Source organism: Mustela nigripes, chromosome 6, assembly GCF_022355385.1.
Source record: "Mustela nigripes isolate SB6536 chromosome 6, MUSNIG.SB6536, whole genome shotgun sequence".
In the NCBI taxonomy this organism is placed as follows: Eukaryota; Metazoa; Chordata; class Mammalia; order Carnivora; family Mustelidae; genus Mustela; species Mustela nigripes.
Window position 1 is genome coordinate 74,921 of NC_081562.1, and position 14,174 is coordinate 89,094.

Sequence of the window (14,174 nt, forward strand, 5' to 3'; positions counted from 1 at the left end):
ATCGTCTGCCTTCAGCTCAGGTCATGATCCCAGGATTCTGGGATCGAGCCCCACATCAGGTTCCCTGCTCAGAGGGAAGCCTGCTTCTCCCTCTCCTGCTCCCCTAGCTTGCATTCCCTCTCTCGCTGTGTGTGTGTCTCTCTCTCTGTCAAATAAATAAATAAAATTTAAAAATCTTTAAAAAAAAAAAAAAAAAGAAAGAAAGAAAGAAAATGAAGCCCATGAAGAACCAGGTCTGAGGCCTTGGGAAATGCACCCTCCCCTTGGCCGCACATACACTGGCTCTCAAGATTCCATCCACAGTGGGGACACAGCTCAGAACCCAAGCAGGAAGGAGGGCCCCAGGGGCGATGACCTGCCCGTCACTTCCCCTCCAACTGGAAGAAGTATGCAGCCCACAGCCCAGCACCCTGAGAGCCCTGCTATTGAGCTAAGGGACAGAGCCAAAATATTCCAGAAATAGCTTGTATGTCTGCCTCATAGGGTGAAAAAAAGCGTTCCTCAAGGATACGTAGTTTCAACACCTGGAAAGACACTGGGGAAAGCACCCAACCTGGGACTGGGGCAAGGAGCAATGGGAGAGCCCCAAGGGCAAGACTGTAGGCCATGGTGGAGAGTCGGGGCCCAGACAGACGGGGCCAGCATGGCCCCGGCACAGGGAAGGCCCTGTGGATCCCAGAGTGAGGGGAGGGTGGGCCCCAGGCACACAGACCAAAGTGTGGGTACACCTGCCTGGGGCCACAAAGCCACCACAGGCGTCCATCTGGCGCTGACTCCTGTTTAGCCAAAAATGAGTCCCCTGTCCACTTAAGAGACTGAGGAGGCTTGCAGAGGCCAGGCCCTGAGATCTCGCCAGAGGCTGGACCTCAGGCTCTGACCGCACAGGGAGGCTGCATTCCTCACAGCAAGGCTAGACACACAGAACATACCGGAAGGAGCCTCAAAGGGTACAGGTGAGGCCTGAAGGGAGCAGCAGGGGGACATAGGGGCCAGAGGAGCTCCGATCTCTCTCCCCAGTGCTGCTCCGAAGGGCGATCATCAGCACTGGGCTTGACCCCACAACAGTTCAGCACAGAAAAGGGAACCACACACCAGGCGCAAGGAGCCCCCAGAAAACGGGCAGAAAGGAGCACCGTGGGCCAGAGCTGAGCACCTAGTCAGTGCTGCTGACCCCACTGGCCCACTCCTCACGCTCCCTAGGGAGACCCACAGCTGAGCACTCAGAACCCTTCTCCCAGCTAGCTCCGGGACACCGCACTATGGCCTCCCCTGGGAGGCCCTCCCAGCTCTGCCTCACCAGGCTGCCTCAGTGGCCTTCACACCCTACCCTGCCCCAACTCACCTGAGACCCCAAAGCCCACGGCTCTGCCTGCCAGGACACCCCCACACAGCCACACCCCTGGGAACTCCCCATCCATCCTTCCCCAGCTCCCTCTTCCAGGGAGAAGGCTCCAGGAAGAAGGCCAACAGGAAGGTACAGCCCAGGTTTCTAGACCACACTGACTTGAAATGGAACCTCCTCACACATCAGCACCTCCCTAGACAGGGATCAGGTAAAGCTGGGGCCTGGGGACCGAGCAGAAGACTCACCCCCTTTCCTTCTCCGAATGGAGGCTTGCAATCAGAAACAGAGCAAAGGGGGTAAGAGGCAGGCTTCATCCCTCAGCATCCGGGCCCCCTTCCCACTCCCATGTCCCCGTCTTCCCCACTTCCCACCCCCCCCAACAACCAGGACCCCCCAGACCTTCTACAACCCCTGGCCTACACCTCCCTATCAGCCCCAGAGTGGCGGATGTGCCCAAATGCCAAGGCGGTACATGGCCTGAAACTCACGGTGGAAACCACCCAAGCTGGCATGTGTACTTGCGCGCATGCGAACCCAGGCACATGCACACACACACACAACACACACACACACACACACACACATGCATAAAGGTGCTCATGCACACATAAACATGCTCACGGATCTGGACATGTCCACACAATCAACTGTTTGTTCAGAAAAAAGACACAACCGCCCCACCACCACCAAAAACAAGCTCAGAGGCTGCTAAGAGCTGCAGTGCTCAGTCTTGAGTGCCCCATGCATGGTGTTTCCACCAGACCATGGCCCATCAGGGCCACACACGGGCATGTCACCTGCCCTGATGTTCTCATCACAAAAGAAAAAGGGACCCAAAAGTTCCAGACTTCTCATGGGAAAGCGGATCAACGGGAGGGACTCAGACCCTCCCAGGCCCTCCCCAGCCTGCATCTCCACTGATCTCTGCAGCCCCAGCACATTTCTGGCTCAAGCAGACGAACACGTGGTCGCAAGGAACCCCCATGCTGGAGGGCACTGGGTGTGTCCCACGCTTCCCCCTCTTCCCACCACCTGCCTCAGGAGGAGGGCTCCTCTCCCAACCTATTCCTCTCAGCCCTTCCACCAGCCACCTCAGGGCCTCATCACCTCTGCTCACAGGACCCCCCACCAGGGCGCTCCTCACTGCCTCTCCCTCCTGCAGGACCTGGCTTCTCCCCAACACCCACGAGCAGCGAGCAACTGTCTGGGCGTGAGTCCCCACCCGTGCCACCTGCCTTTTCTGCAGCCTCACACTTGCCTTTCTTCCCACGTGTTCAGGTCATCTTCTCAAGAGACCACAGCACCCTAACGGGCTCTACCACTTCTCAGCACCACGGCCAAGATCCAGCGCATTCATGCTGTCGATAAACCCACAGGTCCAGTTTCTATCTGAGGAAAGTGCAACACCAGACCTGGGACGACCCTCAGATACCTGAGGAAACCCTGATGCCGGCCTGGCCCCCTCAACCCTAGAGAAGGTCAGCCACAGTCTGAATTCCCGGGACAGCTCCTCTGGAGGCAGCAGGGCTTCTCCTTCTCCGAATGGAGCTACACGGAGAGTCTGGGTCCAGCTTCAACAAGAGCAATGACCCCTCCTCACCCAGCGGTGTGGATGGAGCCTCTGTGCGAAGCTGTCCCTTTGTCCTCCCTCACACTCCGCTGTTCAGGTACAAACTGCTGGAAACCACGCTGCGCTGAGGCAGCAGCAGTGAGCCCCTCGAGAAGATGAGAGTGTACAGCACAGCCCTGCCGCCCAGCAGCAGGACAAGGCAGACCAGTGCACAGAGACCAGAGGCTCTCCTGCCACTGCTTTCTTCAGACAGAAGCATCCCAGGAAGCAGAAGGCAATTTGCTTCCACAGGGCTCAGTCCCCTGGCCCCTGGATGCCCACACCCCTCTTCATGCAGAACTAAGAGGATCCCTTCTGAACGTGTAGCTGAACATGGCTATGTGCCAGCCTCTGGAAGAAATGCCTTCCTGGGACCCACCCACCAGAGCCTTGGTCTGGTGTCTAGCCAGACCCAGCTGCCTACTGGTACTGGTTTATCCATCAGTCTGGGCCCTCAACCAGTGAGACTGGTCAGCTCCCCGTGATAAGTTTTGGACACTTGTGACCCTGGGGCCAGAAGTTTCCTGGTTTCTCTGCCTCAGTCTTCAATAAGCAGGTTTAGCTGAGTACAGAATTCTAGGGGGAAAAGCATTTTGGTTCAAGACTTTTAAGTTATTTTTCCATTGTCTTCTGGCATCTACTGCTGCTGCTGACGACAACTCTGGTGTTGTTCCTTTCTAAGTCATCCGGCTGCTTTGGTAGTTAAGATCTGTCTCTGTCTATGATGTCGTGGAGCTTTAGTGTGACAGGTCTAGACGCGGACTCGTCTTTATTTCCTCGTTTGGAACTTGCGCTTCTTCAAAATGGAACTGCATGTCCTTGTTCCATTTCAGAAAATTCTCAGCCTTTACTCTTCAAATATTGCCTCTTTCCAATCAGTTCGTTCTTTTCCTCTGGAACCCTCATCATACCAGATTTTCTCACTTGTCCTCCATCATCTCTCATATTCTCTTTGATAGTTCACCTCTCCCTGTCTTTCTGTGTGCATTTGGGGTAATTTCCTCAGAATTATCTTCTAATTCGCTGTTTCTCTCTTCAGCTAAATCTAGTGTACTGCTTATCCCACTCATGGATTTTTTTAATCTCAGTGACTATACATTTTCTTTCAGTAACAGCTCTTTAGGGATCCTTTTAAAACCTGCTTATTCCTTTTTTTTTTTTTTTTTTTTTTTTTTTTGGAGGAGTAGGGAATACGGTCCTTTATGGGCTGTCACAAAGAGCTACCCTTTATGAATTTTGTTACTTCTTTAAACTTCATATTTAAACACTTCATTTTGTGTCTTACTTATTATTCTTCTGTAATATCCAGTTCTTTTGATGCTAATGCCAGCCCCTGGACTTGGTTCTAATTTTCCCACTTCTCATGGGTCCACAGCCCCATCTCTCAGCTTTGTGGAAGCACAAGAGCCCCAAGCTCTGCCCTTGGGGTCTACATACTGTCCCCAGCCCTCTTGGACTATGGAAGTATGAGCGGCTTCCTCTCACTTTCTTCACGGATTCCTCTATTTCTTGAGACCTGGGAAATTCCTCCGCCTTTGTTTTGAGTTGGCTATCTATTTTTGACTTTTACTTTATTCAAAGTATTTATGGGGAAGCAAAGTATGACCACATCAGCCTGGTCTATCTTGGTGACTGTCCTCCTCCTACAATGCAGACAAGAGTACCTGCGTGGAAGGAGGGTGGCTCAACGTGTGGCCAGGACGAGGTCAAGGATCACTCTATTAGTAAGGTCAGCAATAATGTGGGGGGGCAGGTAAGTGTTCTTTCTATGGCTGGGGAAGAACAAAGCCTGAAGCCAGGGTTGAGGGTCAGTCTAGAACCAGGACCAGGGCCTTTCCTGCGGCCAGGATGAGGTCAGAAGCCAGCCTAGGACCAGAGTTGGCATTCTTTCCACAGCTAGAGTCCTAGTCAAGTCTGGGACTAGAACTGGGTTCAAATTACAGGAAGACAGAGCAATCCTGCATATCAGGACATGCCTACGATGGGGCTATTAAGGGTCACATGGAATGAGACAGGCCCACAATGAGGCTATTGGGGGTCATTCTGGGATCATGCTCGATCAAAGCCCTGACACACTCTTCTTCGCCTCCTGTAGCTCACGAGGGCCTACCCCACCCTCACACTGGTGATGTTCGCATGGCCCTGTCAGGTCAGCGGTTCACTGTAACCCCTGCTTAACTCACAAGTGAACAGGGACTAAGCAGGCAGCAAGAAGCAAAAGGCCACACAGCCGGTGCCAGCAGAGCCCAGAGGGAGCCCAGGTCCCCTCACTCCTGCTCTTCCCACCCCTAGAGGAAGTGAAGCGGTCGAGCCCGGCCGGAGGCAGCAGGAGTACATGCACACAGACCCACTGGAAGGCCAGGTCCTGCTCCCTGACCATCTGTCCCAGTCAGCTCCCCGTCAGCCTCCAGCCCTCGCGCCAGCCACGTGGCATCCCCCTGCCCAGCGCTTCAGCACCCACCCCCTTCCCTCTGACCGTCCCAAGTGTGTCGGTCTGTCCTTCCTCCCCTCTGTCCCTGCCCAGCTCTGGCCCCAGCTCACACTGCCTGGCTTCCCACTGGGGCTGTCTGCCCGCTGTCCTCCCCCGCTGCTCACCCAGTTCCTCGAGCTCGGCCGTCATGGACTTGGAGCGCAGGGTCAGCGTGGTGCTGGGGGCCCTCTTGGGGGGCGGTGGGGCTGCAAAGAAGAGGGAGGCCTTGGCCCTCCTGTCCAGCGGCAGGCAGCGCGGGGTGGCCAGGTGCAGGTGCCACTTGCGCTCCACCGCCTGGATCTCCTCGTACTCCCGGGACGACGAGTCGCACTGTGCCAGGATCTTGTTCAGGCTGCGGCTGGATGCAAACTTCTTCATGGCGCTGGGAGCTTAGGGGGTGCTGAGGGCCCGGCGGGGGCCAGGGGAGCTGGGGCCTCGGGAGCCAGGTGGTCAAGCGCCCCAGCAGGGGTCACGGCGCCGGCCAGCTCCTGCCTGGATGCCCACCCTGGAGGCTCCGAGGGCCAAGCCAGGGGGCACGGGAGCCATGAGGTGGGGGCTGGGAGGGGTCTCCCGGCAGGCTGGGCTCCTGCAGCTCCAGGGCTCCCCCCAGGCCCTGGAGGCCACTGCCCCTCGGGGGACCAGGCTGTGGTCAGCCGAACCGGGACCTGGGCTGGGCTGGCCCAAGCTGGCAAAGCCTCCTGGGCCCAGGCTGTGCCGCGACGTCGCGGGGAGAAGACGCTTTTCCTCTTCCCGCAGGTGCCGCCTCCCCCTTCCCTCCGACAATAAGCGGCAGCAGCGTCAACCTCACAGTTGCTATGGCAACCCCGGCCTCCAGGCAGCTGCTGGCAGAGTCGGGAAGGAGGGTTCTTCCATGCCAGGGGCTGGGGGGACGCCGGGAAGGAGGGGGTGGGGATCTGAGGGGGGGCGACCTGGGGTCAGGGGTCAGAGGCTGGGGGGCCAGGGTTGGCAGTCTGACATCGGGGGCTGGGAAGGCACCCCGGGCCCTGAACTGAACGTTGGACACTTCACCTACGTTTAGGCATCTGACGTCAACAGTCTGGGGTCAGGGGGTGGAGAGAGGAACCGGGGCCTGGGGTCAAAGGTCTCAGGTCTGAAGCCCGGCCCCTCACCTCTGCGCCGAGCCCCGTCTTCTTCCGGCTTCCTCGTCACAGACACAACCTTCATGACGAGGCGGTTCCCGCCCTGGCGGATCAGGGCCACCACCTGCTTGTGCCCGACCTTCACCACGTTCACCCCGTTCACCTGGGACAGACAGGCGGGTGGGGGGGCGTTCCCCGTGGGTCCTCCCGGGGACTCGAGGTCAGCGCCCCGCCTGGCCCCACAGGTAAGGCCCAGCCTCACCTCGATGAGGAAGTCTCCAGTGCGCAGCCCGGCCCTCCAGGCCACACCCTCCACATCCACCGACTCGAGGTACTGGAGCGCAGGGAAGGCCGGCGTGGGCGTGAACTCCTCGATGGGGGTCTCCGCTGCGGGGGGAGGCAGTTAGGAAGGTGCCTCACCGGCATGGTCCCGGCAGAAGCAGCTGGCACGTGGCAGCCTCCCACAAGGGGTCCAACACGCTGAGCCAAAGACGACTGAGGCAGGGTGCCCAGGGGCTGCCCAGGGTGGAGACCCGCCCTCCGCCCCACCAGAGAGGACTCCCGGTCCAACAGACACGCTCCAGCAGAGATCTCGGAAATCAACAGGGCGAAGAGGAGAGGCTACTGCCTCGGACTGGGACGTTCCAAACCAAGGACAGTCAGAGCAGGGGAGCAAGACAGGGTGGGGCCAGAAGGAGAGAGGGTCAGGGGCAAGACAGGGGCATAGGGGCCAAAGGAGCAGGGAGAGAGAAAGTAGGGGAGGCAGGGGCAAAGGATGGGGCAGGGGTGAGGGAGAGCAGCGAAGCTGTGGGGCAGGGGGGAGGCAGGAAGAGCAGCGAGGAGGAACAGAGATAAGAAACACCTCAAGCAGGGTGCCACCCCTGCCGGCCTGACACCCCGGCCCCACACGCTGGCTCGCAGTGCCGCCCACCCCCCATTACCTTTCGCTCCACGGAGCACAAAACCAAAGCCCTCGTGGTCCCGTTTCTGAAGGACGGCCACCTTGTCGTCAATGACATAGTCACTGGAGGAGGAAAGGGCGGCGGTGAGGAGAGCCCCGCCGGAGAGCACAGCCAGCGAGCGGACCCCAGATGTGCCCCAGACAGGACCCGACAGGCACAGCCCACCCTGGGAAGGTGTCCCCGCACAGACGCAGGGAGGCAGAAGGCAGAGGTGGGCTGGGGATCACCTCCCCTCCTCTGCCCTCTTCGCCCCCAGGCCTCCGCGACCAGCTTTCGTCCTCCCTCGGTGTTGGACGTCCTACCCGCATGCAGGCCTGCCCCTGCCCACCCGCCCCGCCCCCTCCGCCTGTACCTGTGCGAAGTGAGACTGTCATAGGAGCCCACTGTGTAGTGACGGAAAAGGCGCTTGGTCCGGTCCTCCCGGGTTTCTGAGGGAAGTGTCAGCAGATGGAGAGCCACGTCCTCCAGCTGACCTGCACTGCCCCTCAGCCGTGCGGGTCACCAGCCTCTGCCCGCACACACACCTCCCCCGTGGAAGTGGGGGGCCCCAGGGCCCTAAGGTGAGAAGGCTGAGGGGACCATGTTGGAAACCCTGGCCTTGGGGGGTCAGGGTCCATAAAGGGGAGAAGCTTCAGCTCATCTCTCTCCTGAGGGGTTGCACACAGCAAACAGGGCAAGGCCAGGGCCACCTTCAGAAAAAGCTGGGGAGCCCCAAGGCTGAGAGCAAAGAAGGCGTGTCCCTGTGTAGGCATATGTGTGTGACCTGGAGTCACATGTAAGTGCTGTGTTCCTACAGGCGTGTTGCGCTGTAGGCGATCCACACTGGCAGGAGGGGTCACCAGGTCCTCACTGAAAGCCTCACAAGAGCCCCCAGACGCTCAGCTTCCCAGGGTCCCTTCCTCCAGAGCCTACCTCTGAGTGGGCAGGAGGTCCCTGGGGGACTGGGGCCCTTTCCTGATGTCACTGCACCCCACAGAGTCTTGTCGCCACCTGTACTGTCGACCCCAAAGTCCATCACAGCCGTCACAGGGCTGGCCAGCTGTCCCCCTGCTGCCCCACCATGGCCTTACCGATCTCCTGCATGCCGGCAGGTTCCAGCCCACACCTGCAGCCACTCCGCTGCTCCGGGCTTTCTTGTCCAGCTTCCTGGAAGTAAGACCCTCCTGCACCTCACCCCCACTCCTGCCCCCACAGCTTCCAGCTCTCCAGGACCCCCAAGGACCCCAAGACAGCTCTGCTACACCTCACATCTCAGCCACAGCTCCTCTGTCATGCCCTATCGTCCAGCATTTCTCAAGATTCATTCATTCATTCAACAAGTATTTAGGGAGCACCTACTGTATACCAAGCACTATTCGTCTTGGACTCTGAGGAAATAGCACAGAGCAGGACAAAGGCCCCACGCCCCGGAGTTTACCATCTACTTGAAGAAAGAGAACAGAAAGGCGGGAAACGGTATGTGTGTGACAGGTCAGATGATGGCCGATGTTAGGAGAGAAGCAAGCAGGACAGGGCACAGAGAAAGTTCGCGGTCCCAGGGTGGTCACGTGAAGGCTCATCAGGAAGGGACAGTTGAGGAGAGGCCCAGAACATCAGGGAGCAGTCCGAGGGCTCTGGGTGAAGGGCTTCCTGGCAACAGGGGCCCACAGGGCAAAGCCCACATGGCAGGACTGGCTTGCGACCCTCAAGGGACAGCAAGCAGCTTGTATAGCTGGGCAGGGGGAGGAAGGGCGAGGAAATTAGATCAGAGACAGAAGCCACGGCTGACTGGGAGCTCCTCCTGGGTAAGGACCACATCTCGTGCATTTCTACGATCCCAGCACCTCGTACAGTGCCTGACACATAACAGACCCTCTAAATGCCGACTGGAAGGATAGACGGGTGGAGGACAGATGGACAGGCAGAACAAGATACAGACAGAAAAACAGATCTGATCAAAGGTAAATGGATGTAGACGTGGCTGGAGGGAAAGAGAACAGGCTGGAAGGGCGGGCATGGATCGAAGGGCAGCAGATGGGTAAACGGGGCGGGGGGGGGGGACAGCCGGACCGGGAGACGGAGGGACGCACTGATCCGTCCAGGGATAAACGGGTGGGCAGACGGACACACGGAGAGAAGGGTGGGCTGGCTGGGTCGGCAGGACGGCGGAGGAATGGCAGTGAGTCAAGGGACAGACGGACACAAGAGTAGATGGAGCGGCGGCCGGACGGAAGAAGGAAAGGACCCCTGTGAGCACCAGAAGACACCGCTGTCGGCAGAAGTGCTGGTCTCACGTTCAGGGTCCTGCCACTAACACGATTCTCGGTAAGTCGACAGACCCCTTCGAGCCTCTCCTTGGCGGCAAATGCTACCTGGAGGGTCGTCTAGGTTCCGATGGCCTCTATCACCCGAAGCCTCCCTGCACGCCCTGCTCCCGTCCCTCCTCTTCCCACACAGCGCCTGTCACGCACCTGCACCCACCATCCTGCCGCTCCCAAGGCCAGAGCAGGCCAGGCCTCGTCATCGCTGGGGGGTGGGGGGGACACACCCGACCCCTTGTTGCCTCTGTCAGGCCCTTCTCCAAACTAACCCCACTTCTAAATGTTCACAGCGCCTGCCTGCAGAAGGACCCCCTCAAACCACAGTTCATTAGCCTCCAGGTTTTAGATTTTGTCAAATTATATTTATTACATAACACAGATTCATTTTCCAGTTTTATTAATCAGACACACAGAAGCCAGCTGAAGTGAAAACACACAGCATGACCCCCCAAGAACAGCACAGAGAGGGAGCAAGGACAGGAGGGGAGGAGGGGAGGAGGAAGGGGCGAGGGGAGGGGGGACCTGGCCAGAGCCTTCCGGGTGCCCTACATACCCCTCCGTGCACACAGGACTTCCCTCACTTCTCGGCGTTCTGCCTGCAGCTGCTCCTTTCCCCCGTCCTGCTCCAGCCAGCGCCCTGGGAGGGGCACTGTCTTGTGACCCTGGGCATCAGCCGGGCCCGTGCATGCTGGCACAGTGTCCCCTTTTTGGCCTCTAAGTCCCTCTCTGTCCCCACTCCAGTCTCAGAGGCAGATCTTTCTCTGGATCTGGGCCTGTTGGAAGCGGCTCCCATTCCTGGGCTGCCCTCTGGCCTCTGGCAGAACTCAGCCCCTGGGTCCCAGACTAGACACGACACGCCCAGAGCGGCTGGTGGCTAGGACTCGGGCTGAGGACAGCGATCACTCCTACCCCTTGCAGCAGGCAGGCCCCTCAGGCCGCGTGCCCTCTCCCCACCCAGGAAAGGGCTCCATGGGCCAGGTACCATCTGACACTCTTTCAGCAGACACACAGCAGAGCCACCCTGGTCTAGCAGCCCTGCCCTCGCCCCGAGGCCTGCAGCTCCCTCTTCAGGTGACCCCTCGCAGTCTCCCATGCCCAGAGCCCCAGCCCCGCCATGCCAGCCTCACTCTGCCTGGCCTGAGCTCTGGGGGGGTGGGGGTGGACAGCCAGACCGGGTCCACCTCCTCACTCTGTCTGGCCTGGGCCTTGGCCCCAAACCTAAATGGCCTGCACCATCAAGAATGCACCCCAGTCTCCTGCAGCCCTGCCATAAACTCTTCCACCTGGGCCCACGGCCCCCTGACCAGCCTCACGCCCCCCACCCCACCCCGCCACTGCTCCATGCACACCCGAGCTCCACCCACCCAGAGCCCCTGTGGCACAGCAGCTCCAGCACAGACCCTACGGGCCCTGCCCACAGCACACACCAGACTCTGCCTTCCTAGAAAGGAACTAGGAACCACACACCTCCCAGACCTGTGCGACAAGTCGGAGAATTCTCTTATGTAAAAGTGCTAAACATACACCGGACATCCTGACACGGCTAGGAGTATGCCAGATCCCAGCTAGATCCCAGCATGCCAGATCCCAGCACATGCAGATCTGGAACACCAGGCTGTGCCCCAGCGGACAGGCTCTGCCCCTGGCCCCAGCAGCTGACCACCTAGCGGCCTTCCAGCGGTCCTGCAAGGCTGCTCTCTGATTCCTCCTGGCCAACCCCAGGGGGCTTCTGTGTGCTCCCCCCACCCCGAGGGTACAGGAACACTCCAACATACCAGCTGTCACTGCTGTGCACACCTGCCCCTCTCTAAGCAGACAGCTGGCCTCCGTGACCCCGCTCCTAACACAAGGCCCAGTGTACATCGAACACATCATCGAGATTTGCTGCTCTCAAATCCCAGCTTCAAACTTAGCTTCTGGAGCCACACAGTTCTCACACCAGAGACCTTACTGCCCTCCCACGGGGCAGCACAGGGCCCAGTCCCGATTCAACGAATTCAGAGGCCCCTTCTTCCCCACCTCCATGAAGTTGGTACCAGGACCCAGACCTATTAAATCATTCCGCACCTGGACACCCTCCAGAGGCAGAAAACAGGGGGTGGGTGTCCCTTCCGTGCTCCCCGCCACCAGGAGAGCCGTCGGGGCAAGACAGAGAAAGGTCAAGTAAGGAGGAGGGGCACCTGCTCGGGAGGTCAGCAGCCACTCCTGCTTCGCCAGGCCATGGCCACATTCCACATAGAGCAGAGGTCCAGGATACACAGGGCTTGGCTCCTCTTGGGAAACCCTCAACCAACAGCCCTGGGCCTAAGCCCTCCATGTGCAGAGGGAGGGATGTGAGCACCCTCGGTCTAGACACGCCACAGCTAACTACCACCGGTCACCACTCAGGCGGGGGCTCCCTGTGTGACACCAGACCTCCAAGGCAGACAGAACACTCATGGGTCTGGGGCCCTCCTAGGAGCCCTGAGTACTCACTGCAGACACACAGCCAGACCTGGCCTGGGAGCTCTGAAAAGGGCAGCCGCTACTCACTACTGGCAGGACCATCTCGGATCCCAGCACGCAGAAGGCTCCTTTCTGGAGGCCCGGGCAGTCGGCAAGGTCTGACTACAGTTGCTCCCCAGCCTTAGAGCAACTTCGCCCTTACATCCTCCCTCCAGAAGGCTGCAGCCGTGCCCCACCTGCTGCCCTCAAACCATCCCGGCCCCAAGGCACCCACCGCAGCCCCTCCGGGCCCCGCTGGCCTCACTTCCTCTTGGTTGGCCCAGGCCTCCCTGCACTGCCCACTTGGACAATCTGTCCACTTTGGAATGATGCCTCTTTTCTCATCCTGACCTCTTTACTCGTCTGCCAGCCACAAAGGCATCTCGCACTCCAAACACCCAGGATTTCTGTGAGGACTATGCTGGGGGGAGGGGTGGATTATGGTCACAGGGAGTCAGGTGTGGGGTCACAGAGAGAGGCACCTTGATACCGTGTGTCCCGTGAGCGGGTCCCATTTGTCTCTATGGCTGTGAAACACCCACGTGCACCCACAAGTACGCACGCGGTGTGCACGCTGTGTCTGTCGTGTACATGAGTTTGTGTCCACTTTGAACGTGTCTTTGAGTTTACTCTAGGCTTTCCTCTGTGAATATCCATGTATTTAGCTCTGAGCAAGACCAAAGGGGAGCAGAGGGCAGTGCCCCTCGGAGCTGCTCAGGGGCGTGGGGTCACTCACCGTGCCGCGTGTCATACTGTCTCATCTGGACCTCCTCCACGCAGTCGGCCGGGAACCAGCCCGTGCGGCCTTTCACGGTCCCCTCCCAGAAACCGCCCTCCCCAATGCTGAGCACTGGAGGGACAGAAGCCAGACAGCTGTCAGGGCACTGCAGGACACCCAGGGATCACCCCACCCACCACCGCAGGCTCGGGGTCTGCCCACCGCCCCCCTCCCAACTCCTTCTCGTCCCTTCTCTTCCTTCATTCTCCTGGCTTTTCCCTGGGAAGATTCTGGGATCCACACAGCAGACAGAAACGAACAGATGGACACAGCACCGGAGAGGCATGTGGAGGACAGAGACACACACAGACGAACACACTCGAGGGGGACATCAGGCAGGGGCAGGGCCACAAGCTCCTCGCAGTTGGCTCCTCTCTTCCCACCTCTTGAAGCAACCCCATCCTTGCTCTGTCGCCCACCCCAGGGGTCACTGCCAAAAGCTCAGGGTCATTGTGCGGTGGCCAAGAGGTTAGGCCACACGACAGCCCAAAGGAGGGTTGACCTCACAGCTGTCTCCTTCTCAGGATCCCATGGACGTAGGGCACCCATGAGGATAGGACCCCCAAAATGACAGAGGCCCCATCATGAGAGGAGCTTGTCACGGCACAGGAACTGCCCAGAACACAGAAAGCGTCAGTGACAGAAACCTTCATGATACACAGGCACTCACATAATTGTCACAGATATCCCCCACATTGGGACAGGGTCCCCACATATCACAAGGATTTCCAATGAATAAGTCCCAGAAGTGACACGGGAATCCCATAATTGGAGGAAGGTCCCCGATGGGATAGGGTCCTTCAAATCCACAGAACCCCAATGACACCAACCTCCATCGTGACACAAAAACACCCCCATGATGAGAAGCACCTCTGTGGTGACAACAGGGAACCCACAGTGGCAGAGGACCGAGAGTGACCCACATGACAGGACCCCCGTAAAGAAAGATACCCCTCCCTGACACAGAGCCCTTCACGGTGACACAAGGAATCCCCCAGTGGCAGATGCATCCCATAATGACCACAGCGGCTCAGAGTTCCAGAGATGCCCCCAACGACAGAGACCCCGAAAATGGCATCGGCCCTTCCACGATCGCGGAGGACCCCCATCGTGTTCCCGGGAGGGG

At 58.9% G+C, this 14,174-nt stretch overlaps 1 protein-coding gene across 1 annotated transcript in view; it reads right to left on the reverse strand.

Annotated features, from left to right (window-relative positions):
• SHANK3 (SH3 and multiple ankyrin repeat domains 3) overlaps positions 1-14,174 on the reverse strand; it is a 47,616-nt gene that overhangs the window by 17,794 nt on the left and 15,648 nt on the right. The window contains exons 12-18 of the mRNA XM_059404432.1: positions 13,007-13,154; positions 7,839-7,914; positions 7,466-7,548; positions 6,787-6,911; positions 6,555-6,687; positions 5,550-5,630; positions 1,591-1,614 (exon numbers count right to left, since the gene is read on the reverse strand). Coding sequence (XP_059260415.1) covers positions 1,591-1,614; positions 5,550-5,630; positions 6,555-6,687; positions 6,787-6,911; positions 7,466-7,548; positions 7,839-7,914; positions 13,007-13,154 — 670 coding nt within the window. The remainder of the gene's footprint in view (positions 1-1,590; positions 1,615-5,549; positions 5,631-6,554; positions 6,688-6,786; positions 6,912-7,465; positions 7,549-7,838; positions 7,915-13,006; positions 13,155-14,174) is intronic.